The sequence below is a fragment of the Lytechinus variegatus genome, chromosome 8 (genome assembly GCF_018143015.1).
Source record: "Lytechinus variegatus isolate NC3 chromosome 8, Lvar_3.0, whole genome shotgun sequence".
Classification (NCBI taxonomy): Eukaryota; Metazoa; Echinodermata; class Echinoidea; order Temnopleuroida; family Toxopneustidae; genus Lytechinus; species Lytechinus variegatus.
The window spans coordinates 41,411,971-41,437,709 of NC_054747.1; the positions used below are offsets into that span (position 1 = coordinate 41,411,971).

Here is a 25,739-nt window from a genome sequence, read left to right on the forward strand (position 1 = left end):
TGGTGGATAAAGTTGGGTAAAGTGTTACCCCTGAAAATCATCCAATATTGAAACAGAAAACACAAACTAAATCTTCCCCATCTTTCTCTTCACAACATCTTCTAAGCTTCCTTTCTACAGTAGCAAGAAAATTTTATAATGGTTTCATTTAGATTTTGACCTTTGATCTTTGCAAACAAATAATAGCACAAGATTGTACAAATTCAAATCTATTTCAATTTTTATTCAGACTTAACATATAACACAAGAACGTTGTTCTTTGAGAAACTGGTGAAATTTCAATAAAGGGGGATTTCTTATAATAATAATTCATTTGCTTTATAATTACCAAGTAAACTCTGAAAATGCTCAAAGCACATTGAAAGTCAAGGTAGAAACATTAAACATACAAGTAATATATGAGAAACACTTGATACTTACAGGACAAGTCCACCCCAACAAAAAGTTGAGTTGATTAAAAAGAGAAAAATCCAACAAGCATAACACTGAAAATTTTATCAAAATTTGATGTAAAATAAGAAAGGACATTTTAAAGTTTCGCTTAATTTCACAAAACTGTTATATGCACATCCTGGTCATTATGCAAATGAGGAGACTGATGATGTCATCCACTCTCTTTTTGCATTTTGTTATATGAAATGTTCTACTTTTCTCCTCATTGTCAAGTGAAACAAAAATTAATTCTTCCTTGAACATGTAGAATTAGCATTGTCTATTAAATATGTGGTTCAGTCAAGTTAGTCCTTATTGTTAAATTTGTAAAAAAAAATGAAATATTGTACAATTTAAACAAACAAAAAAAGAAATAGTGGGTAATGGACATCATCGACTGACGCGTTTGCATGTCACTGACTTGTGCATATCACTGTTTTGTGAAAAATAAGTGAAACTATGAAATGCCATAACTTTCTTATTTTACATCTGATTTTGATGAAATTTTCAGCATTATGCTATTTTGATTTTTCTTTGTTTATTCAAATCAACATTTTTCTGGGGTAACTAAAGCTAAATTCATGAACTTGTAGCACATAATGATTTCAACATCATTTCAAACAGAGATTAATTGTCACCGTATAATTGTAGATCTAGATCTGGTATATAAATAAGCCTAACCTTGTGAAAGAAATCAATAAAGCAGAGAAATGGTCACACTAAAGAAATCCGACACAGATATTCATATGTGGGAGAGCTAGTGGAAAAAAAAATGGTTGGAATAGCATGCTTAATTGCTTATCTTCCCAATCTGCAAGCAATTACACATTTTCTAACAGAACCAAGTCCAATTGACATTTTTTTTATATTAATATAAAACACTTGGGTGACAATTTCATTGAATCCTGGTAAAACTCAATAGGAGATCATTACCACAACTGAAGGCATGTCTAAGAATTTTCTTACAGGAGAATTCTGAGTTGAGAGTAAAATGTCACAAGTGGGTTTAAAAAGAGAGTTTAGATCTCAAAGAAAAGATGAATGTCTTGCAATGATAATGATTATCACAAACGAAAATGAAGATAACAATGATAGTTGTGGAGCTTATGCCCCCAAAATATGATAACAATGAAAATATACCCAGAGAAGCTGAGCATAAATGGGTTTCTTAAAAAGAGCACAGTCAGTTTATTTTACCTCCATGATAATGAAACAAAGTATGAGTGATCAAGGCAGCACAAATACATTATTTATTTTTGCTAACAATAAAATCTTTAACAATTTGAATGTTTGGACAGATTTTCTAATTTGATTAGTGGTATATACTGAAAAGATCTTTTAAATGGCAATACACACAATAAAAAGCAAATATCATGTCATCTTTTCCTAAATCCTCTTGATTTTGCTGGGCACTGCATATGGAGGGTGTCCTACTGCTACCCACTTCACTTCTCATGCTAAGAAATTTTATTTCCTGTGCTTCTCTGTTCTGAATTATGTTCATATTATCATTGGAAAATATGAAACTCATGAATATAACTCCCTAATTGCAAACAATTACTAGTACAAATTTTCTCTGCAGCGTAGCCTATTTAGAAAATATGAAAAGAAATGATTTGTCAGCACAGTCACAATCTCAAATATTGAGCATTTTACTAAAGAAATTAATGCATGAGTTGTGTGTAGCTTTAGAAGCTTTTCACACATCATGGGAGAGAAAAAAGGTAATCCATTTATTCTTCTTTGGCAACAAGTTCTATAGAAACATCCTCAGTGGTAGACTTTTTGGTCTCAGTTATAACAAGCGATAAAAGAGTAAAGAGATGTGACAGTTGATTTTAACCCAAGTATACAGGAAGGCTATTGGTGTACCACAACCATGTATTTATGCTACCTTAATGTAAGTAAAACCCACTCCAACGAAGTTAATTTGAATAAAGTAAAATAACATGCATTTTGCAGTTCATGTTCAACACTTCATCAAATTTGAATGTCATTTTACAAAGTAATGACGTAAAGTATCACTTAATTTCACAGCTATATGCACAAGAGGGGCTGAAATGCGAATGAGGGAACTAATGACATGAAACATTTCAAATACATGACTTTAATAATGTATCGTATGGTTTAACTTTGATCAAGCGCAAATGTCATAATTGTCTAAATCATGTGCCATATCTGTCAACGAATATTTCATATAAATACAATATAAATACTGAATGATCATACATGAATCATCCACTCTCTATGCACATCAACTATGTTGTGCATATCACTATTTTGTGAAAGAAAAAGAAACTTCAAAATATCATAAATTTCACCTCCAATTGTAAATAGTTGTTTACAGTTTTATGCTGCTTTGATTAAAACTGAATTTTCAGGAATTATGAATACCTTGGTGTCACCAAGGAACTATGAATACCTTGGTGTCACCAAGGAACTATGAATACCTTGGTGTCACCAAGGAACTATGAATACCTTGGTGTCACCTTCTAAAAGAAATTGCTTGGGTGACAAGACTAAAGACACTTTGGGGCAAATCTTGTTTTGATTATCAATTAAAGGAAACCAAAACTCAAGAGAAGCAATCTTATTGGAAAGAGTAAAATGAGAGGTACAATATAACATAAGTTTTATCAAATTCGGTTATGATATAAGGAAGTCATAGACTTTTAAAAAGTTCTATGTGGATCTTCAAATCGGCAAACGTGCTTCGAAATTGCTTTTTTTGGACAACTCTCCATTTGTTTTGTACACAAATTATCAGATTTTCCCCTTTATTCTATAATATATGATGTGAATTATATTTTCCCATGACATATCTTATGCTCAGATGGAGGCAAGATGCAATTTCAAAGATAATGATGAAAATCTGAAAATTTGTGTACGAAACAAATGGAGATTTGTCCACAAAATCGGCCATTTTGAAGCACGTTTGCCAATTTGAGGATCCCCATAGAAACAAGTTTTCAAACTTCCATAACTCACTTATTTTAGAACCAATTTTGATAAAACAAGTTTCAGATTTATTCTCTCATTTTATTCTTTCTGATAAGAGATATTTTCTCCCTATATTTTGGTTCCCTTTAACAAAGGAAAGGAAATTTACTAAATAAACTGTCAAAGGGAAGTTTTTGAAAAAACTTTACTCAGTTGTGTCAGGTTGCCGCATTAATGGTTAATTTTTTGCTCCATGATTATACCTGGTGCAGATTCAGGAAAGTTCAAATGATAAAACCCATCACCTTTTCTTTCTGTAATCAACTTTGTCAAAGTCAAATGGTTGCGTTTGAGAGACAGTATCATCTGTATCCCAAAACTCACTATCAGAGTCAATACTATCCTCACTATCATCATAATGGCTGTCTTCATCTGTGAACTCATCAAGATTTCCTCCACCAAGATGATCTTTGTTGAACTGTTCAACCTTGATTTCCTCAAGGAGAATCTTGCTGAACGCTTCATATTCTTCCATAGTGATCTTGGCAACCTTCTCTGTAAACCTTCCATCAGAGCTATCAATGATCCTTGACAAGCTTGGGTTCTTTGTTGCAAAGTGCCCTCTATTATTGGGTGGAGCATACAGACCTAGTCTCTCAAGGAGAAGGTGTCTGCAGCGTAGGTGATCAAGGGAGTACTTAAAGATCTTGGCTTGGGTCATCTCGGAGTTGTTCTGGATACCCATCCTGAAGTAGCAATACTGGAAACCAAGTTCTGTAAGAAAAAAATGTATGTAAACGGTAATTGTGCAGGTTTATCAAAAGAATGTTTTGCTCTCTAATGCTAGTTACAATGCCAAAGCTGACCCAGACTGTCCAAAGCTCTAATGCTAGTTACAATGCCAAAGCTGACCCAGACTGTCCAAAGCTCTAATGCTAGTTACAATGCCAAAGCTGACCCAGACTGTCCAAAGCTCTAATGCTAGTTACAATGCCAAAGCTGACCCAGACCGTCCAAAGCTCTAATGCTAGTTACAATGCCAAAGCTGACCCAGACTGTCCAAAGCTCTAATGCTAGTTACAATGCCAAAGCTGACCCAGACTGTCCAAAGCTCTAATGCTAGTTACAATGCCAAAGCTGACCCAGACCGTCCAAAGCTCTGCTAGTTACAATGCCAAAGCTGACCCAGACTGTCCAAAGCTCTAATGCTAGTTACAATGCCAAAGCTGACCCAGACTGTCCAAAGCTCTAATGCTAGTTACAATGCCAAAGCTGACCCAGACTGTCCAAAGCTCTAATGCTAGTTACAATGCCAAAGCTGACCCAGACTGTCCAAAGCTCTAATGCTAGTTACAATGCCAAAGCTGACCCAGACTGTCCAAAGCTCTAATGCTAGTTACAATGCCAAAGCTGACCGAGACCATCCAAAGCTCTAATGCTAGTTACAATGCCAAAGTTGATCCAGACTGTCCAAAGCTCTAATGCTAGTTACAATGCCAAAGCTGACCCAGACTGTCCAAAGCTCTAATGCTAGTTACAATGCCAAAGCTGACCCAGACTGTCCAAAGCTCTAATGCTAGTTACAATGCCAAAGCTGACCCAGACTGTCGAAAGCTTTTATGTTACTTCCAATGACATACCCTAAGTCAGTTTAGAGTCAGTGTCAGTTACTGTATAATTGACCAACCTTCTTTTCAAAAAGAGGATTGTTACCTTTTCTACCATACACATATCCTATGCTATAATATTTTTGATGAGAAAACAGGAATCAAGGAACAAGGACTGATTTTTTAATAAGTTTGGCAGGGCTCCACACTAACCCATTTTTTCCTACTGGTCCAACCTATTCTTGTCGGACCAGTAGATACCCAGTTTTTCAAATTTTTACTGGTCCGAACCTAAAATCTACTGGTCCCCCAAAATAAAGAAAACATTAAAAAAAAGGCGCAAGTTTATTTTTCTAGCCTTTCATTCCCAGGCCCCCCCAAAAAAAATAATAAAATGAAGGAATGACTGACAAAAAGAAAGCAAGACAGAAACAAAGAAAAAAAGAATAACAGGAAGGAAGGAGGAAAAAAGAAAAGGTAAAGAAAGGAGAGATGTGAAGGAATGAAAAAAGAGAAAGAACTAAAGAAGGAAAGGAAGGAAGGAATAAAGAAGGAACAAAAATAAATAAATAAAGAAAGAAAAGAAAAAAGAAATGAAGAAAAGAAATGAAGCAAGCAATACAGAAAGAAAAAACAAATCCAGAAAGCAGTAAAGGAAAGAAAGAAGATGCAATAAAAAAAGGAAGGGTAAAAAAAGGGATGGAAAGAAGAACAAAAGAAAGAGAGGAAGGAATGAAGGAAAGAAAAGGGTAAAAAGATTAAGGAAAGAAAGGAAGAAGAGATGAATATAGGATGGATGGCCTCAGGAATTAAAGAAAGAAAATATCAAAAAAAGAAAGGAAGGAAGGAAGGAAGGAAGGAAGGAAGAAAGAAAGAAAGAAAGAAAGAAAGAAAGAAAGAAAGAAAGAAAGAAAGAAAGAAAGAAAGAAAGAAAGAAAGAAAGAAAGAAAGAAAGAAAGAAAGAAAGAAAGAAAGAAAGAAAGAAAGAAAGAAAGAAAGAAAGAAAGAAAAAGAGAGAGAGAAAAAGAAATAGAGAAAAACATTTTTTAAAAGGATAGAAAGAATGAAAGAACGAATTAAAGAAAAAAAGGGAAATTAAAAAAGACAGACAGTAAAAAGAAAAAAATGAAAGAAACAAAGATTGAAAAGAAAGAAGGAAAGAAAGATAGGAAGAAAACAGAGGAAGAAAGCTAAAAGTCATAAAATAACAATTTCTTTTTGGCTCAATTAAAATAGCTACGAAAGAAAGTCAGAAACCAAGTGTATCAACACAGAACACACACATAAATGCATATGTGGGGCTATTATGTATTCAGACAATATCACCCGAAACCCGATCTGTTTGAACCAAAACAGAAGTGAAAATTTCTCCTTTTACTGCTTACAAATGACAGAGTTACTCCAATTTTTAGGAAATATGGACATTATATTTATAAGAGCCTTCCATGAGTATGAACTGTGAATTTAGACAGTTCTTTGAGAGATTTCTGCCAGAGTTTAGCCAAGCTTCGTTCGCGCAGTGAGTAGAGAATTTACCATGTGGGTTGTGTGGCTGGCTAAATGTGCACTGTATGCTATAGTAACGCGTGTGATTCATTCTGTGTGTATTCTGTGTGTGAATGGCAGAATTTAACGTAGGGAATGGTTTGCAGTGAATTTGACCATTTCTGGAAAAGTTATTGGCCCAACAATGGTTTTTATCACTGGTCATGTCAGACCCTTAAATCTTGCTATTTTTTGAAAAATTACTGGCCCGACAATGATATTTTTGACTGGTCATGTCGGACCAGTAAATCTTCCTATTTCTGAAAATCTACTGGCCCGACAGCGATTTTTACCGGTCTGGGACCCTTGGACCACCGCTGGTGTCGAGCCCTGTGTTGATTGATAATCAGGAAGAAGCTACATGAGGGAAGGAAATACAATGGAGAGGGGGAAGGGAGAGGTGTTGGATGCAATACTTTGGATGGTTTTACTATCATATACCAACAACGAGGCCTGTGACATGGTATTAATCTGGTAAGAACCACTACTGGAGTAGGGTAACAGAAATACATTGTTGTTTGAAGGTTTGCATGGTGGCATGTACAATTGCTGATGTGGTTTACGGTACACCATGTGGAGTGTTATAGAAACAGTGGATAGAAGAAGAGAAGAAGTGGATAGGCGAGAAAGTCGAGATTTGAGAATAGAGTATTCTTTCTTGAAAATAGTCCTGAAAAGGACTGTAAACCAGACGGAATGTTGAGTGAGAACAGCTTGAGTAGTAGAGCTGATGAGATGCTGGCTTGAGTCGGCGAGTAGAGATGATGAGTAGTGACTGTCCTGAAGACGGACAGTCAACCTGTCCGAAACGTCGAGTCTCTCTACTACTCATCATCTCTACTCTCCGACTCAAGCCAGCATCTCCTCATCAGCTCTACTACTCAAGCTGTTCTCACTCAACATTCCTTCTGGTTTACAGTCCTTTTCAGGACTATTTTCAAGAAAGAATACTCTATTCTCAAATCTCCACTTTCTCGCCTATCCACTTCTTCTATCCACTGTTTCTATAACACTCCACATGGTGTACTGTAAACCACATCAGCAAGAAATACATTGACTTAACAAATCTTACCAATACTCTGTAGGTCTTCTTTCAAGACTGCTGGACTGTCTGATAATATGGTCAAGACTTCCGCCCTGGGGAATCTGCACTTCTCCATCAGTAACTTGACCACAGCATTCAACTGGACACTACCCATGGTCAGTACGTGTGGCCAATCAGCAATCAACCTCTGTAGTTGCCCTTCCACAAACCCAAGCTTCCTGAGCTGTTTGACTCTGCTCTGAAGATTCTGAAGCGATGCCTTCCCCAACCTTGCGTTTCTATCAAGGGTCTTCAATAATTGTCTGTAGTTCAATCCAAGCACATGAAGATAATCAATGTTGCCAAGAAGTCTATCCATCTGTACAGATAATATCCCAGGATTAGCTACTAGCATTGCAGATATGCCTCTGCAATCACAATCCATACTGACAAGCTTTTGAACCAGGGGTCTGAGAATCTGCATAGATGTTGTTGAAGTTTCTGATAAATTCAATTCTGATGTGACTTGGCTCATAAAGATGTCCAAATCATCTTCAGTTTCTATGAGAGTAATTACTTTGGACTTGACATCAGTGCTACTTAGACTGGTGCTAATGATATCTGAAGAAAAAGGGGCTGCATCGTGGAGTTCACACTTTGTATTCCAAACTTTGCAAAATACAGAAGTTTGAAGATTTAATGGAAATGGATAACTCACCCCTACATCAGGGGAACACACCCTCCTCTTTCTTGACAGGAACAGGTTTCCTATTACCTCAGTAGAAGTGCCACCAGAGCATAGTCTTCCCATTGTAGAATGATGGATGTGACTTGATAAAATAGTTCCTTGCTGTCTTGACTTCAATGGAAAGAGGACATGTCTCCGCAGCTCTCCACAGAACAGAATCTGTTTCAGAAGGACAGGTGAAGCCAAATATCTAGTACCAGCCATGATGATTGTCTTTACTTCATCCTGCATCAATGAAAGAAACAAAAAGAAAATGGTAAATCTCTTTAATCACACTGAACTGACACCCAAGGATTAAATGAATCCGATATGATGGCCTTGGATGCTGCGTTCATTTACCCCAATGTGCTTTTCACTGGTGTCAAGTATTTTGTGCCCTATGTGATTGTACACTCTTTGGGTTGTAATGTATCTTTTGGAAAAGTGACTCTAAATTTCAACGTCTCTCGCAGTCTCAACTGAATTATGTGATTCAATACAGAACTTGGTAGAGCCGAGTTGCCGACTTTGAAAACTACATGTACTTAGCAAAGAACAATTTTTCACTCCTGAAAATTCATTTGATATTAAAATACTATAAAGTTTGATGACCTCAAATGACCTACCTTGATCGTGACCTGAAACTTATCCAGGGACAGATCCAGGATTATGAAAGTGGGGAGGGGCACGCCATTTTTGTACAGGAAAAATTTAATGAGCAAAAAAAAAAGAAACCCCTGCATATGACTATGCATAATAGAAAATATTTTTTGCGCCTTTCAAAAAGGAGGGCATGGGCTGGATGTGCCCCTACAACCACCTGAATTGATCAGGGTCACTTCATTACCCTAAAAGTGTCATGACTAGATCTATTTAATTTAAATTATGATGGCATTTCAAAAACATTAACTTGGTTGAAATTTGTAGGGTAACATTGGCAGAGAACAAAAAGAAACAAGATGGCGACATAAACATCACGCAAGTTTTCCCCGTCTTTTCATAATATTATTATTTCTTTTTTTAATGAATTCTTGTTTAAAAATGAAATCGATATCGTAGAAATGTCAAAAATGAAGTTGTATCCCATTTTCATGATTTAGGGCTGGATCTTTTAGAAGTAGAAATCTTGGGAGCGAAAGTTTAATTTTTTTTCGCGGTTCACGCACATGAATGGGACACAATTCCTGGCTCTGTGGAGAGTAAGCACACATTAGTAAATGATTTTTACTCTCTAGGAGCCTCCTGGCTAGTCGTTACAACAACTGGTAATGGTATTATTTTATCTTAAGTCAAGATTCTTAACTTTGTTACTTTTATTTTTAAAAAATTGTATAATTGCAGAAAAATTAGCAAAAATAAAATAAGCTAAATTCTAATAAACTGAGCATGGATTTCGATCCAAGACACAGCCCAGCCTCAGGTATTTTTCAGGCAATAATGAATTCCTTATATACTAGACAAGGCCTAAACAAAGTTTAGACTGAATGAAAACAACTGCACACTTGACTGTGCATAGCCACCAAAAGAATCAACACAGCACAGCCACAGCTCAGCTCGATCTGATTATTATTGTCCGATTTCCACACTCAGACACACTTCAGTCACAATTGAATTTCATTTTCACTTCAAAACAGAAGTTCAGCTTCATTCAACATGTATGGCAAGTTCCCCTAGGCTAAGTCTGCACAGTCCCTGTTGATAGATATTAATTCTAAAAATCTGACTCAAAATGGTGGGAAAATAATGAATTTTGGGCATTTCATGTGATGGCCTAAACATGCACTAATCGAAATCCCTGAATCATGTGTAAGGTGACCGGTGAATGGGTGCGAAGACATGGGGTAGTGCTACCATTTTTTTTTCAATCTGAAAATGACCTCCTAAGGTTTTTTCAAAGAAAATCCTAGGCTAGGCTATAAAAAGTATAAATATTATTTCTTTAAAATTTTTACGAGATATGTGGTACACTTACTCATAATAATAAGGAACATTTAATATTATCTGAAAGATTTTGTGAAAGAAAATTAGAAATTCATGTTAATTTAATGAATCTTCACTCAAATTTTAAAAATTGTTTCTGGTGCGCAGACTCGTCTTTTTTTTTTTTTACTTTTCTAGGGGCCTAGTCTTTACGGCGACCATCATCATTTGACTTGAACTTGAGGCTGAGCTGCGAGCTCTATTTCCAAATATGGCACTCTGACAAACATCTTGCAAACAAAATTCTCCACAGTTTGGCTCCTGTGCCATTCTCATTACTAACTAAGCCTATCTTCTTCTTCTTCTTCCTCCGCTGATCCCGGAGATCTACAGCTGGTTGCTGTATTGTTGCATAAATGATTATAAGGGCACAAAGCACTTCCACAGAGTAGTATCGGTGATACAGTACAATTTAATACACATTCAAGAGAGAGAAGAGAGAAAGGAGGTACGAGAGATGTGGATTTTGTGCAGGAAGAGTAAGAGTTTAGTGGTCAGCTTGTCATGCATGGAAGAAGATAGTTTTGGATGGACAGGTAATAGAATGGATTTAGCATAGTCTTCACAGCAGTCTTGGGAAAATAAGGAGCAGATCGATGCAGGAAGGCCTAAATTTCTGACTTCTTCTTGAAGTTCATCACGCTGAGTGTCAAACATATGGCATCTAGCTATGAAGTGGATGGTGTCTTCATCACCTTGATGACATAGGCGACAAGTTGGAGAAGTAGCCTTCTTTATCAAGACGAGCCTGCACTGAGTTGGGTACGTCTGACTCACTAACTGTGACCTGATGACAACAGCCCGTCTTAGGAACTGGGAGCTACTGGAGCTGGGGTATAGTGTGTTTGCCGCTGGTAGATCTATGTTCCTCCACAACGAAAGAGTAGATTTTGACTCAATTGCAGCCAGTACCTCATCTTTAACCTTGTTTGTAACTGCCCTATTTGAGATCTTCTTCCAAGTGATGTAGGAGATGGGTTTGAGCAGAAGAGAGTGAAGGTCAGGGAGATTATACTTGTCTAAGATGAGCTGCCAGGACTTGATAGTGGGAGTAGTCTTGGCTACAGCATGTAGAAGAGTCCTATAGAACCTACTCAAATCTAGTGTGGGGGAGGTCCAGTGCTTGTCCAATCAGGAGGAGCTTCTCAAGGTCAACTTGAGAACGAAGAGGAAGGAGCCCAGTGAGAAGGAAGACAACCTCATCTGCTGCTGTTCTAGGCAGACCAAGGATTTGCTTGAACAGCTGATGTTGTGCCTGATCAACAGTAGAGGCGCACGGCCGATATGGGAGACTCTCTCCAATAGGGGAGACAATCTCCCACATTGGAGACTTCCTTTGCAAAAGGACAAAAGAAACAACACCAACAAAAGCATGATTTTTTCCACCCAAAATTTTGTCTCACCGAGGTCAGAAGCCCATTTGTTTTGTGTGTGATTGACAACAAAAATCCTTATCAAAACAAAAGTAGACGGTGAATTTTTAAAGTAGACGGTGAAAAGGGGTAATTTTTCATGAGGAATCTGCTTATCACATTTTTATTTGCCGCCAAGGTAATCCTCTTGCCGCAAATGTAAACAAAGGAAATTAGTCTCCAAAACTGGAGACTGTCTCTGAAATTGGATACCCAAATTCTTTACAAAAGTCTCTGATATTGGAGATAATCTCCCACATTGGAGACAGTCTCCAATATTGGCCGTGCGCCTCTACTGATCAAGTCTTTTCTCCATTCCTTTCGTGAGGTGTACTACAGCTGCTCCATAGAGCATACGAGGGATGCAATAAACCTTCCACAGGGATGCACAGTGTTGTGGTAGAAGGCCTCCTGTGTATGCTCCACTTCCTGTAAGTGCATAGAAAGTGTGTAAGCCTTTCGAGATGATCTTTTCTGTTGGGTCTCTCTTGTCACTTGATTTTATGATGCCAAGATGTGGATGACGGGAAGATGTTGGTACTGTGTCATTTCCAAGATTCCATGACGGGAGCTGAATTGCATGTTTACCCTTATTGTTGAAAGGTACTACACAGCTTTTATTAGGGTTGATCTTGTACCTCCATCTTTGGGAATAGCTGTTGGTAACATTCAACATCTCTTGTAATTCACTTGGTGATGAGCTGATCAGTGCGACGTCATCTGCTAGGACAAGGAGGCCGGAGTACCTATCCAGAAGTTTGCATCCTAAGTTCTTTTCCCGGAGGACTTTCATCAGGTCGTCGATGAATACCGAGTAGAGGAGTGGAGATAGGACTCCTCCTTGTCTCACTCCCTGCTCTATCTGGAAGGCCTCACTAATGATGCCATCCCAAAGGACTTGGCTGTGAAGATCATAAAAATCATGAAATCTTGATAACCCTCATTCACTACTTCAGTACTTGTGCGACAGAATTGCGTGGGCCACTGGCACACGCAATTCTGTCAGTCTGGGTGTCAGTCACACTTCTCATGGCGTAAATCAATCAACTTAGAGTTAGACAGCGACCAGCGTGTTACCGGTACGGTATCGTCAAATGTTAGAAATTAACGTTAGATACGGTACCTTTCATCATTCGTCGCCTGCTGATCAGGTCCTCAGCCCTGGCTTGGGAGCTCAAGCTGAACAAGGAATCAATCCGTCTTCAGGGTTTGTTCCCTTCTACAATGTAGTCTACTCTAGCTCTAGTGCTATGCTAGCGGGCAAGCCTGATGACGGTCGCCGCCTCGATCGCCGGAGCTTCGGGCCGGTATATGGTCCGGCTAGCGCCTGGCCTGGTATGGTAGTGGATCGTATTACCGAACACTTTTCATGAATTTGATCATATCAAACACATTATTCCAATAAAATTCACCAAACTTTCACCATAAATACACAAATACCTACAAAATATAAATATGCAGAAATTTTGCCGAAATTGTTTTTCATTTTTACGACATCAGCTTCCAATCGGACCCCTCTTCGCAAGTGAAATATTTTTGTCACTTGAAAGGGTATCGTATTACCGAACGTGTGTTTTCTATGGGAAAAGTTGGGAAAACAATTGCCCCGGGGACCCCGACACGTCTTCAGACAGTACGTGTTCGGGCTGCCGCAGTAAGGAAAACAACAAAGTCACTGATGAGCTATTTTGACCATATTTTATTGTTTTGAGGATATAAAGACTTCGAAATTGTGTTTTTGATAATTTTTCATCATTTTTATATTTAAGTTCCCTTTGGAAAGAAGTTGCAAAGGTTTGAGCGTATTTGATTATTTTCTGACGCATATGATGCACGCGTTCGGTAATACAAGGCCGGTTGGTAATACAATCACTCACTATACTGTGCAACGCGGCCTAGTGCGGATGGCTAGCTGCATGCATGTCGATCATTCACGTCGCGTCTGTAAAGCTCAAAGGCGTCTGATATTATCAAGACTATTCAACCGTGGTTAATTGCATATATTATTTATCTGTAAATTTTTTTTACAATTTTTGGAATGTAGTTTTAAAAGTAATAAATATCATTTTTGATTATTTTATATTTTTAAGTATGAAATTTTGGAGAAAATAAAAAACATAGGAATAAAAAAAGAAAGAAAAAAATAAGTTACTGACTGATCCCATCACAGTCGCCCTCTTTTATCTGCACACTTGTTCCTTGCGAAAATGGTACGAACACACAATGAATAAAATGACATTTATGCAGTACTAGAATAATATTAACGAAAATATAATTTACTTAGTGAATGTATAGAGTGATGACAGTGCATAAGAGGGTTTATTTTTAGTAATAAGTGTTGTAAGACCACGCAAACCATGTGTTTTCGACAAGTATCTTGTTCCTTTGCGACGCGTGCGCGGCTGTGGCAGCTGGCCTGTACTACTGTAGTTGGCAATTGCCATAGCATGCTGCGTGCCCATACCGTCTACGAGTACGACGTACTCGGACGGCTACACGACAATCGCACTGTCTGCATGTACAGTAGGCTAGGCCTATTGTAGGCCTAGCTGTAATATTTTTGAAGCCTTCTATTTTGTCTTTGTATTGAACTAAAAATATGAATTAAATAGTTGTACTTGTAATCATCTTTTGTTTTGTTCTGATATTTCCTAACATTTGAATAAAAAAAATACTGGTATTGGTAATAAAATTGATGAAACTTCGCTTTTAAATTTTTCCAAAAGATGACTTTCTAATTGATAGTCCAGACTCGCATTGTCACATTCACACCAGGGAGGGGGGGCACTTACATTGATGAGTGGATACTACATGTATGCGCGACCAAATAAACGTAAAATTAAAAAGGATGTCTTTTTCACGATAGGGCACGTTACGTAACGTGACAAGGGTATCAAAAACACCAAAATAATGAAAAAAGGGCATCTATTTCGCTAGGAAAAATACGTGTTTAGCGTCAAATTTTTCGGGGATGATAAAACAAAATTAAAATGTTTGATAAAGGATCATTAAGGTCTAAGGATGTCCTTTTTGCCCCAACGCTACGTGTTTAGAGTCCGATTTGCGTGAGTTGTGGAAGATGGGGCCGTACAAAACCAAATCGTGTGTAAAGGTAAAACCGACGACTGACAGACCCACCCGTACGTGACAATATCGCTGTTCTTGTTTAGGGGTTCATTTCAGGGATTACTTGCCAAGAGTATCGATTTGTTTTCAATACTTGTTAAGGGTAGGGTTTGAGACGCCAATATACTTGTTAAGGGGTGCATTTTCAGAATATGGAAAATACTTTTTTAGAATTAGGGTGCTTTTCGAGACCCCATGGTCGCGCATTGGTATCCACTCGTCAGTGGAAGTGGCCCCCCCCCCCCGGGCATTCACAGTTCGGATGAAACTTCGCTTTGATTAAAAATTTTAATTTTAAATTTTTCCAAATGACTTTTCTAAAATTGATCGTCCGGACTCGCATTGTCACAGTCGCAACCTGTCCGGACGCACAACAACTGAGTATACTGCACTGTATATGCTGGCAGCTGTCTGTTTTGAGGAGTTTTTAAACATTTTTACTTTTTTTCTTATTTCTCGTTGTTTTCAGACTGCTCTCGATCGTGCAGCATTTAGGGGGTTAATGTATGGCTGTACACATGCGTGACTAAATTATTTCCAAATACCCCCTAAACAAGTTTTTCTCTGTGCAGGCTGTGTGCAAAATATAACCCCCTAAACAAGTTTTTCGGAGGCTATATTTACACATTTTGGCCCCTCAGCAAGTTGCTGCCAGAATATAACCTGGGGAAAGAGCTTGGAAAAAAATACCATAAATACGTTTGACCCAGCATCAGCGATTGACCAGTCTTTCAAAACCACCCCTTTTTTTGTTGGAAAATCAGTTTTTTGATACCCTTAAAGGCCTGGGGAAGTTCACCCTGACAAAATGTTTATTGTAAAAATAGCAGAAAAAATAATAAAAAATATTGCCGAAGGTTTGAGAAAAATTCATCAAATAATTAAAAAGTTATTAGAATTTTAATTTGATTTGTGACGTCATATGCGAGCAGCATGGTCAACAAACCAACTAGGCTCAATAATGTTCTTGACCTATGTTTTACAAACTCACCATCTTTTGTATCAAACATAGAAATTATTCCAGGAATAAGTGATCACGATGTAGTTGTCGTTAACATCATGGCGAAGCCTAAGTTAAGTAGACCGGTTAAACGTAAAATCTACTTATATAAGAGAGCTAATTTTCCAGGCATAGACGATCGTCTTGCTGCTTTCAACACTAAGCTATCTCCGGAGTACGTCCGGGACAAAGACATCGATGAGCTGGTTCGGGAGCTCAACCAAGTGATTGGAGAGGCGATGACAAGTTGCATTCCTTCTAAAATGACTTCTTCAAGATGGAAGTTACCGTGGATCAGTCATACCATTAAGCAAAACCTACACAAAAAAAAGAGGCTTTACAAGAAAGCTAAGAAGAGCGGTTCCGCAGAGGATTGGAAAGAGTTTACACTCCTACGGAGGAGCACAGACAGAGAGATAAGAAGAGCTAGAAACGATTACATGGAGGACATTATTGGTGGCTCACTTCAAACCAATAACACAAAGCCCTTCTGGAACTACATAAAGTCAATCAAGAGGGAAATACTTGGGGTTCCTACATTGTCAGTAGATAATGTCAAGGTCACATTACCTAAGGATAAAGCAAATGCTTTGAATAAACAATTTAGCTCAGTATTCACACAAGAAAACCTGACAAATCTTCCAGATATTCAGGATTCTGATATTCCGGATTTGCCTGACATCATAGTTACGCAGACGGGGGTTGAGAAACTCTTAAAAAAAATCCAACCCAACAAAGCTTCTGGACCTGATGCCATTCCGGCAAAGATATTAAAGGAGTGTGCAACGTCATTGGCTCCAGTATTAACGAAGATCTATCAAAAATCCCTGGACTCTGGACGTGTACCTTCGGTCTGGAGAGAAGCGAATGTAACCCCACTCTACAAGAAAGGTGACAGGAGTGAGGCCAGTAACTATCGACCAGTATCCCTGACTTCCATACCTTGTAAGATCCTGGAGCATATTATTCATCATCACATCATGGCTCACTACGACAAGCATGGTGTACTTGCGGATGTACAACATGGATTCCGCAAGGGTCGATCATGTGAGACACAGTTAGCAGCTCTTGCAGATGACCTAGCCAAGGCTCTGGATAATAGAGGTCAGGTAGATTTAATCATCATGGACTTTAGTAAGGCCTTCGATTCCGTGCCACACAAACGCCTGCTCAGAAAACTTCATGGCACGGGGGTTCGCAAAAACACCCTCCAGTGGATTGATTCGTTCTTAACAAATCGTCACCAGCAAGTAGTCGTTCAGGGTGAAACCTCAGAAAAGTGTGAGGTAACATCAGGCGTCCCGCAAGGGACGGTCCTCGGACCCCTCCTGTTCCTCGCAATGTTATCAAATGAGAATCACACATAAGAGAAAACCAATCCAAACCAGCTACAGGCTCGGTAATGTCACGTTGGAAGAAGTGCAACATCATCCCTATCTCGGTGTGGAGTTATCAAGGGACCTATGTTGGTCAACTCATATTGACCAAATTTCATCAAAAGCCAATAGGATGTTAGGACTCTTAAAGAGAAATCTGCACTCTTGCAGTACTCGTACAAAGGAAATTGCATATAAATCTCTAATACGACCAAGGTTGGAATACTGCGCAGCAGTTTGGGATCCACAACACAAATCAGACCAGGATAAATTAGAAAGGGTTCAACATAGAGCGGCTAGATTTACCTTGAAGGATTACAGTAGGGAATCTAGTGTCACCAAGATGCTACAAAAACTAAAGTGGGACACATTGAAAGTCCGCAGAAGTAAGGCTAGACTGACAACCTTGTACAAAGAGACACATGGATTTGTACCCTCAAACATATCAGCCCACCTTCAATCTCAAAACCCAACCAGCTGTAGATATCAAACAAGACAAAAGGGAACTCTCAAATACAATGTTATAAGATCAAATAAAGACTGCTACCGATACTCCCTGTATCCCAAGACCATCCCAGAATGGAACCTTCTCTCTGAGGATGTTAGAAATTCTAAAGACGTAGGAGTTTTCAAACTCAAACTTGAAAGTTTGGACATCAACACTCTTGTCTCCAAAGCACACTACCAAAACTAACTGTGTTTAGCGCTTGACCCCCTAAACCCAAACGTACGCGACAACCAGATGCTGGTGATTGTACGTCAACGGACAGATACAGATACATAGCGAATGGTAAAAAATCAATAAAATTTAATTTTCTCAAAAAATTTAAAATGGTTTTCACTGTACCTTTTGTATATCAATAGACAAATCATTTCACACCTGATCATGAATAGAAAACAAAATTAAGTCATCAGGAACCATACAAAATTTGAAATGCATGCATTTATATTACATAACACATGGGGCAGCTGCTCGTTTATGACGTCACAAATCCAAAACTTTGAACTCTAATAACTTTAGTATTCTTTAATGGATTTTCCTCAAACCTTCAATTTTTTTTACTATTTTACAACAAAGTTTTCTTCAGGGTGAACTTCCCCTTAAACGAGTGCACGCGCAGCCAGCGTCCAAAACTGAAAAACACCCCTTGAACATGTTTTTTTTATCACACATGTGTACAGCAATATATTGACTGCCGCCCCCCCGAGGAGTTCCTGCTTTTTAAATACATAAATTTTGGTTTTTGTTTTCATGGAAAGTACATGTAGATTGTTAAAATTGTAACAAAGAACCAGAAATAATAGTACTAGAGAATTCCTGGAGGCAAGCAAACTTTAGGAAGTAAAGAAATACTTTGGCCGAGCTGTACAGTACTTTGAGCATCTAAATTATGTCAAATTCCCATGAAAACTGTTGCTAAATTAGCTTACATGTGAAATGAGGAGTTCATCAAGTTTTATTGAAACAATCTATTGTGTTCAGTCCCAATTTCAGACGATCTTTTTGACATCTAGTGCAAAATCTAATTTTTGCTCAATTCTAGCTTGATATGGGATCCTTTAGATAGATGATTTAATCTAATTGCTTGTATCTGAATAGTTGAGTCATCAAAATGTCATTGAGAGACACATCCACGCTAACTTCTCTATTTCATTTCAGCCTCCTAAGAAGGATTCAAAGCAGTCATCCAAGTCCTCTAAGCCAGCTGCCAAGTCTAGCAGCGGTGGCAAGGCAAAGAAGAAGGTAAAGGAACTATGTTGACATTGTAATGGTGAAACAGACTCTAGTCTCAAGACGGACAAATTCTATTAATAATGTAATTTTATTGGCATACCGTTTGTCAGTTCGGAGTCAATTTTCTGTGTAGTGTTAAGCATTACATTTCAAATATTTAATACTTGGATACTTTTTGCCATGCTGCAATTAAAAAATTATCAGAAATTCTTTTGGGAGAGGGGCGAGGGGGATCTTTTGAATCTTGAATTGGAGTATTCATAGGAATAGTGGCTGTATGTTTGGTTTAGTTTGTTATATATTTTCAAGTCAGATTACTTTCCTGTACCTAAAGGTCAAGTCCACCTCAGAAAAATGTTGATTTGAATCAATAGAGAAAAATCAGACAAGCACAATGCTGAAAATTTCATCAAAATCGGATGTAAAATAAGAAAGTTATGACATTTCAAAGTTTCGCTTATTGTCAACAAAATAGTTATATGAACGAGCCAGTTACATCCAAATGAGAGAGTCGATGATGTCACTCACTATTTCTTTTGTTTTTTATTGTTTGAATTATACAATATTTCAATTTTTACGAATTTGACAATTAGGACCTCCTTGCCTGAAGCACAAAATGTTAAAATAATGGAATTCCACGTGTTTAGGGAGGAATGAAACTTCATTTTACATGACAATGACGAGAAAATCAAAATATTTCATATTTCATATAATAAAATACAAAAGAAATAGTGAGTGATGTCATCAACTCTCTCATTTGGATGTAACTGGCTCGTTCATATAACTATTTTGTTGAAAATAAGCGAAACTTTAAAATGCCATAACTTTCTTATTTTACATCCGATTTTGATGAAATTTTCAGTGTTCTGCTTGTTGATTTTTTCTCTTTTTATTCAAAACAAGTTTTTGTTGGGATGGACATGTCCTTTAAATCCTCATAGTACGCGGTTTCATGGATCCAATATCTATTCATGGAAGTTTCAATGTCAAAATACTTCAGTATGATTTTTGTCTCACCTGCATTGCAGAGTGTGAGACTATAGGCCCCGCTTTTCTGACGGCGGCAGCGTCAACACCAAATCTTAACCTAAGTTTAAGTTTTTGAAATGACATCATAACTTAGAAAGTATATGGACCTAGTTCATGAAACTTGGCCATAAGGTCAATCAAGTAAACATCCTATTAGAGTTTCATGTCACTCACTCACATGACCAAGGTCAAATGTCATTTAGGGTCAATGAACTTAGACCATGTTGGGGGAATCAACATCAAAATCTTAACCTGAGGTTAAGTTACCATCATAACTTTGCAAGTTTATTGATCTGACTTTTGAAACTTGGACATAAGAGTAATCAAGTATCACTGCATATTCTGTGTAAGTTTCGGGTCACATGATCAAGGTCATGTGAGGTCAATGAACTTTGGCCACATTGGGGGTATTTGTTCAATTACCATCCTATCTCTGTAACTGTATTGGTCTAGTTCATAAAACGTGGAAATAAGAGTAACTAAGTATCGCTGAACATCTTGTGCGAGTTGTAGTTTTCAAAGTCAGCACTGCTGCTATGTTGAATCGCGTGATGCAGGTGAGACGGCCAGAGGCATTCCACTTGTTTTCTCTCTGCCTTTGAAAAATATTACTAGTATTCACATTCATTGTCTTTAAATCCTTCTAATCTTGTACCAAGTTTCAGTTTAAAGCAATCATTGGCCTTTGCTTGTGTGGAGCAGACCCTATGGAATTCTCTTCCACAATCTAGACATCAGTAACCACTTTCAGGATAACCTGAAATAATTAACTGTATAACGGTGCATTTTGACAGACAATCATTAATGTATTCATTGTTAAAGATCAAGTCTATCTGCGAAAAATGTTGATTTTAATTACATGTAGTTGAGAAAAATTAAAATGTGCATAACACTGAAAATTTCATCAAAATCGGATGTCAAATATGAAAGTTGCTACAACTTTTAATTTTGTTTATTTTCGCCAAACAGATATGTGCACAACTCGGTGACATGCAAATGAGAGTCGGTGATGTCCCTCTCTCACTATTCATTTTGTTTTTTTATCGTTCAAATTAGAAAATATTTAATTTTTTACACATTTGATTTGACAATAAGGACCAACTTGACTGAACCATATATTATAATGTTGAAAAATCGTAATACCACATGTTCCTGAGGGACAAATAAAACTTTGCTTCACAGGACAACTGGGGGAAAAATATTGGAGTATTTAATGTTTCATGTAATACAATACAAAAGAAAAAGTGAGTGAATAATGTCATCAGTCCCCTCATTTGCATACCAATCAGGATGTGAATATAACTTTTGTGAAATTAAATGAATGTTAAAATATCATAACTTACTTTATATTGATTTTGATGAAATTTTCAGTGTTATGCTTGTTGGATTTTTCTCTTTTTATTCAAATACACTTTTTGTTAGAGTGGACTTGTCCCTTAAAGTCTCAGCCTGTAATGTATTTATTTTTCTGCCTGTAATTGGTCTGAAGTGTCTCAAGGCTCGAGCATCTAATTAAGTTGGAAATGAGCTATATATCCAATGTTACTATTATTATTATTGTTATCATTTGTTTTTATGATGGAGTAGAAGTGGTCCAAAGGAAAGGTCCGTGACAAGCTCAACAATCTTGTAATGTTTGACAAGGCTACCTATGACAAGCTCTACAAGGAAGTACCAACCTACAAACTCATCACACCATCAGTGGTTTCTGAGCGTCTCAAGATCCGTGGTTCCCTCGCCAGATTTGCCCTTGAGGAACTCCTCAGGAAAGGTGAGTTTAAAGCTTTTTAAGGGAAAGTTCCCCCTGAAAAGAGAGAGAAAAAAAAATTGAGCCAAATATTGGTGAAGGTTTAATAAAAATCCATCAATGAATAATATTTATGACTTTTAAAGTTTGATTCTTTGATGTCACAGATGAGCCCTTCCTTCATACATGTATCTGATATTTTATAAAAATGCACTTTTCTCAACAATTTTAGAATTATTTTGATTGTGTGGTTGACAAACAGACACAACAATTTTCTACTCCCATTAAACACTGAATGTAAAGTAGTACATGTACAGTATGGTATACAGGAGAGTTGCATATTATGCTACAGATTTTAAAGTAAATTACAAATTCAAAACTTTCTTATTCAGTGATGGAATTTCTTCAAACTTTTGCCAGTACATTTCTTTCTTTAACCGTTTATTTTATATTCCAATTGATCATAAGATTGAGCTTCCTCTATATGTTGTGTATTATGAAATGAAGGAAATGTGATGTTGCCCAACCATATAATAATGATGGTCCCCTAAATGAATCCAGTGCAAACAAGAATAACAAAGCAATGGGGCCAATATGTGTGTGTCCAGGGGGCCATTTCATAAAGATGTTTCTAAGATTGACTGGTGATCCTTTCTTAAGTGTTAAACCATTGCCAATTTATTATACCATTTACCGCAAGGATCACCAGTCCTTCTTAAAGTCATTCTTAACTTACAAACTGCACCCAGAATGCACAACATAGTTGTGTGTGGTGAGTACAATTGATTAGGCAATATTCATTTCTTTCATGTGGATTTCCGACCAGCATTGGCAAGCAGGGAAACTAATCAACCAGAATAGGGAAAATGTTACATAAATTGGGAAGTATAAGTTTTACAGGGGTAAAACACTTTCAAAGGTTGATTCAGTGAATTGCCAACAAAGCTCTGCATTAAAAATTTGAGTGGATGTGATTGCTGTTCTATTCTAGCCCTTAGGCAAGTAGGTTTCAGAAAGGGCCTGCAGTCAGACCGCAGGTCCCTATGCTAATGAGCGAAAAGGCCGGATTCATCCAAATCATCTCGTGATTCGTGAGATTTTCTTTCTCTAAGAATTTACCTGTTTTAACCTAAAGTTAAATGAAATATTATTGCACCATCAGATAGAGTAAAAGTTACTCTTTCATATTGGTCATTTATTTTGTATACAATATTTTGTTAAATAAGTAAATTTCTGGCCTGAAAGTGTGCCTCAAAACTGAGTTTTCTTCCTCTGTTTTCTTTTGCAAATTGTGCAAAACTTTTTATTTTGAGCCTCAATGATATCTATATCACCATAAAGCTGAACTTCTGTACTTTCTCACAATGCCACTCTTGATATGCGGCACCTTTTAATCGGGTCAAGATCACACTTTTCCCACGAAGGTACAAGACGAGATTTCTGAAATTTTGTACTTGCATGAAATCCAGAGTTCTGATTGGCTGGATAAGCTTTGCACAACAACAGGCGCGGGGTATTTGAGGAGATTATCACAATGGAAGTGTGACCTTCCCACGAACCCAGGCACTGGAACCGTTGGAATTTGCCACTGGGTGGTCTCTTTGACCAATCAGAGTGCAGTATTCTTGTTTTCAAACTGCTTTATGTACTTGGCAAATGAAGTGTGATCTTGACCCGATTAAACCAATTCTTATTTTGAAACCTATATCATTTCAAAGCATACATATTCAACTTTATCATGATATAAAAATCATTTGGGCTCAAACATAAATAAAGTGTGAAAATAGCAGCTATTGTCTGGTAAAAATATTTATTTTTTAGCATATTTTAGATTAAAATTTTAACCTATATTACAAAATCTTTGAATAAATCCAAACAAATAACCTGAAAGAATGATTCTTCCTGACAATGGTACCAAATTCATGAAATTCGATGCACAATTAGAGCAGCAATGACCGAATGAAAAGAGGTGTTTTGGTCCGCATCAAGCTCATTAAATATGCAAAACAACTCAATTCATGAATATCACTTGGATGAAAGAAGCCACTTTCTTGGGACCTGCAGTCTGACTGCCTGATTTAAATGGTGAAAGGGCCCAATTTTCGTGCTTGTCACAGGCACTAAAACTATGAAAAAAAGATACATTTTCATTAAAAAAACCCCCAAGCATGTTTTGTTTTAGCTTTCATTAGCATTGTGATATAATTTTGACATGCCTTTATATTTCTTACTTTCAGGATTAATGTTTTTGCAAATCTTCATGAGCCTCAATTACTGTAAATCAAATTTTCACTTAACTATTTTTTCTCCCCAACTTCTTTCTCTTCTCCACCCTTCTCTCCACCCTTCTCCCCCTCTCATCTACAGGTTTAATCAAGCAAGTTGTGAAGCATAGCTCCCAGCTGATCTACACCCGTAACCCCAAGGGTCAGGAGGCTTAGGTTATTGACCTCCCGTGTCAATGGTCACAGAAATGCAAGATCTGTTTCTGTTTGTGTACAAAGTGTTGCTATGATATGTCTCTAGTGATGTAAAATAAAGATCCATACAGAGAACATCAACTTTTCATTCTCTTTTTACTTGTCTTCCTTGTGATATCGTTTCATTGGGGGGGGGGGGGGCACTGTCATGAGGTGGACACTGTGCTGGTCCACACAGACATTAAAAATACACATATAGGGAAATCATCATTCCATGTCAACTTATCCATAGCAGGGGGGCCTCGGAGGCCCCCCCCCCCTCAACGAATCGCGCGATATTTTCGCCGTGCAAAATTTTTTTACCGCACCACTCGCTGACTTTTTACTTTCAAGTCTTGCGCAACTTTTGAGACCAATTTTGCGTCACCCGGGTACGTGGTTCCGAAATTATGCAACATTGTGTAAGTGCATGTCAGACCGAAAATGGCTCAAAAACGTGATTTCGTGTACAAAGTCAATGCAAATTGTGTTTTCAACCAAAATTCATAAATGTATGATTATTTTTAGTTTTGCTAGTCTAAATGTATTCATTTTATGCTTTTTATGATCACAGAAGTGTCCCCAACAAATTTCATTGAAAAACAATGAAATTTAAAAGGTCAAAAAAACAAAGAAATACATAAGAAATTGCAAAAAACAATATAATACATAAGAAAATGATTTGATATCACAATTTTTTTCATGTACACTTGCTAAGGACACCACAAAGAGTTTCTATACCAAAAATTAGTACATTTGGAGCTTTATTTAGGGAGTTAGATGAAAAAGTATGATTTCGCATACTAATTATGCATAAATTAGCATAATCACTTAATATTGATTCGCATGAAATAAATTACTATACAATCTTGTAAATTATGTCCCAGGCAACCCGCGTGCCAATTTTTGGCGCGGTCGACGGCCGAGATCTTAGGGGGGGGGGGCCTGGGAGGCCTCCCCCCGGCCATAGAAACTCCCAAAATACCCTGGCCTAGATAGGGTTAAGAATGTGTCAAATATTCTATTTGCATGGTCTTAATGATATATCCCCATTTCTTTATTTCCTTGGTTAGAATTATACCCCTCTCCAGGCTTTGCCAAATTCTGGTACCTTTTTACTATGTTGCTGTACTTAGCTTGCCCTTGATAAACATCTTGTTTGCATGTTAATGTGTATCAGCATAGAGTCTGTCCATCTTGAAATGACAGCCCCCCCCCCCACTACAGGGTTGAGTAAAGAGTGGTTTTAAATGTGTTAAGCCCATTCAGGTGTTATTATTTGAATTTCAATCATCTATACTTGATGATTAACAGATGGGGAAATGAGGGATAAGGAGATTGATTGAGAGAAAGAATTGGGAGAGGGGGGGGGGGGGGAGGAGTGGAGTCTGGAAAAAGGGGTATGTATACAGGGGCTTAAGGAAATACTGTGGGTGAAGAAACAGAAAAGGAAGTGGTAAATGAATGAATGAATAGGGTAAGATGGTTTTGAATTCACAAGAGGAGAGAGAGGAATGGGGGGGGGGGGGGGGGGGGTGATGGATAGGTATAGTAAGTGGTAGGTAGATGGTTATGAGAAATGAGATGTGGTTACAGGGGG

At 37.5% G+C, this 25,739-nt stretch overlaps 2 protein-coding genes across 3 annotated transcripts; one reads left to right on the forward strand and one right to left on the reverse strand.

Annotated features, from left to right (window-relative positions):
- Positions 1-3,299: 3,299 nt before the first annotated feature.
- LOC121420517 (transcription termination factor 4, mitochondrial-like) lies at positions 3,300-12,884 on the reverse strand. Of its 2 annotated transcripts, XM_041615186.1 has the most exons (4): positions 12,791-12,884; positions 8,267-8,521; positions 7,597-7,927; positions 3,302-4,146 (listed from the first exon to the last, which is right to left on the reverse strand). In XM_041615186.1, the coding sequence occupies exons 2-4, from the start codon at positions 8,498-8,500 to the stop codon at positions 3,674-3,676; spliced, it is 1,038 nt and encodes a 345-aa protein (XP_041471120.1). In that variant the 5' UTR covers positions 8,501-8,521; positions 12,791-12,884; the 3' UTR covers positions 3,302-3,673. The 2 variants fall into 2 exon arrangements, with proteins under 2 accessions (XP_041471119.1, XP_041471120.1); XM_041615185.1 differs by having other exon boundaries at positions 3,300-4,146; positions 7,597-8,521.
- A 924-nt stretch (positions 12,885-13,808) lies between these two features.
- Positions 13,809-24,241, forward strand: LOC121420518 (40S ribosomal protein S25-like). Its single transcript, XM_041615187.1, has 4 exons — positions 13,809-13,877; positions 18,830-18,913; positions 21,521-21,704; positions 24,048-24,241. The coding sequence occupies exons 1-4, from the start codon at positions 13,875-13,877 to the stop codon at positions 24,119-24,121; spliced, it is 345 nt and encodes a 114-aa protein (XP_041471121.1). The 5' UTR covers positions 13,809-13,874; the 3' UTR covers positions 24,122-24,241.
- The last annotated feature ends 1,498 nt before the right edge of the window (positions 24,242-25,739 follow it).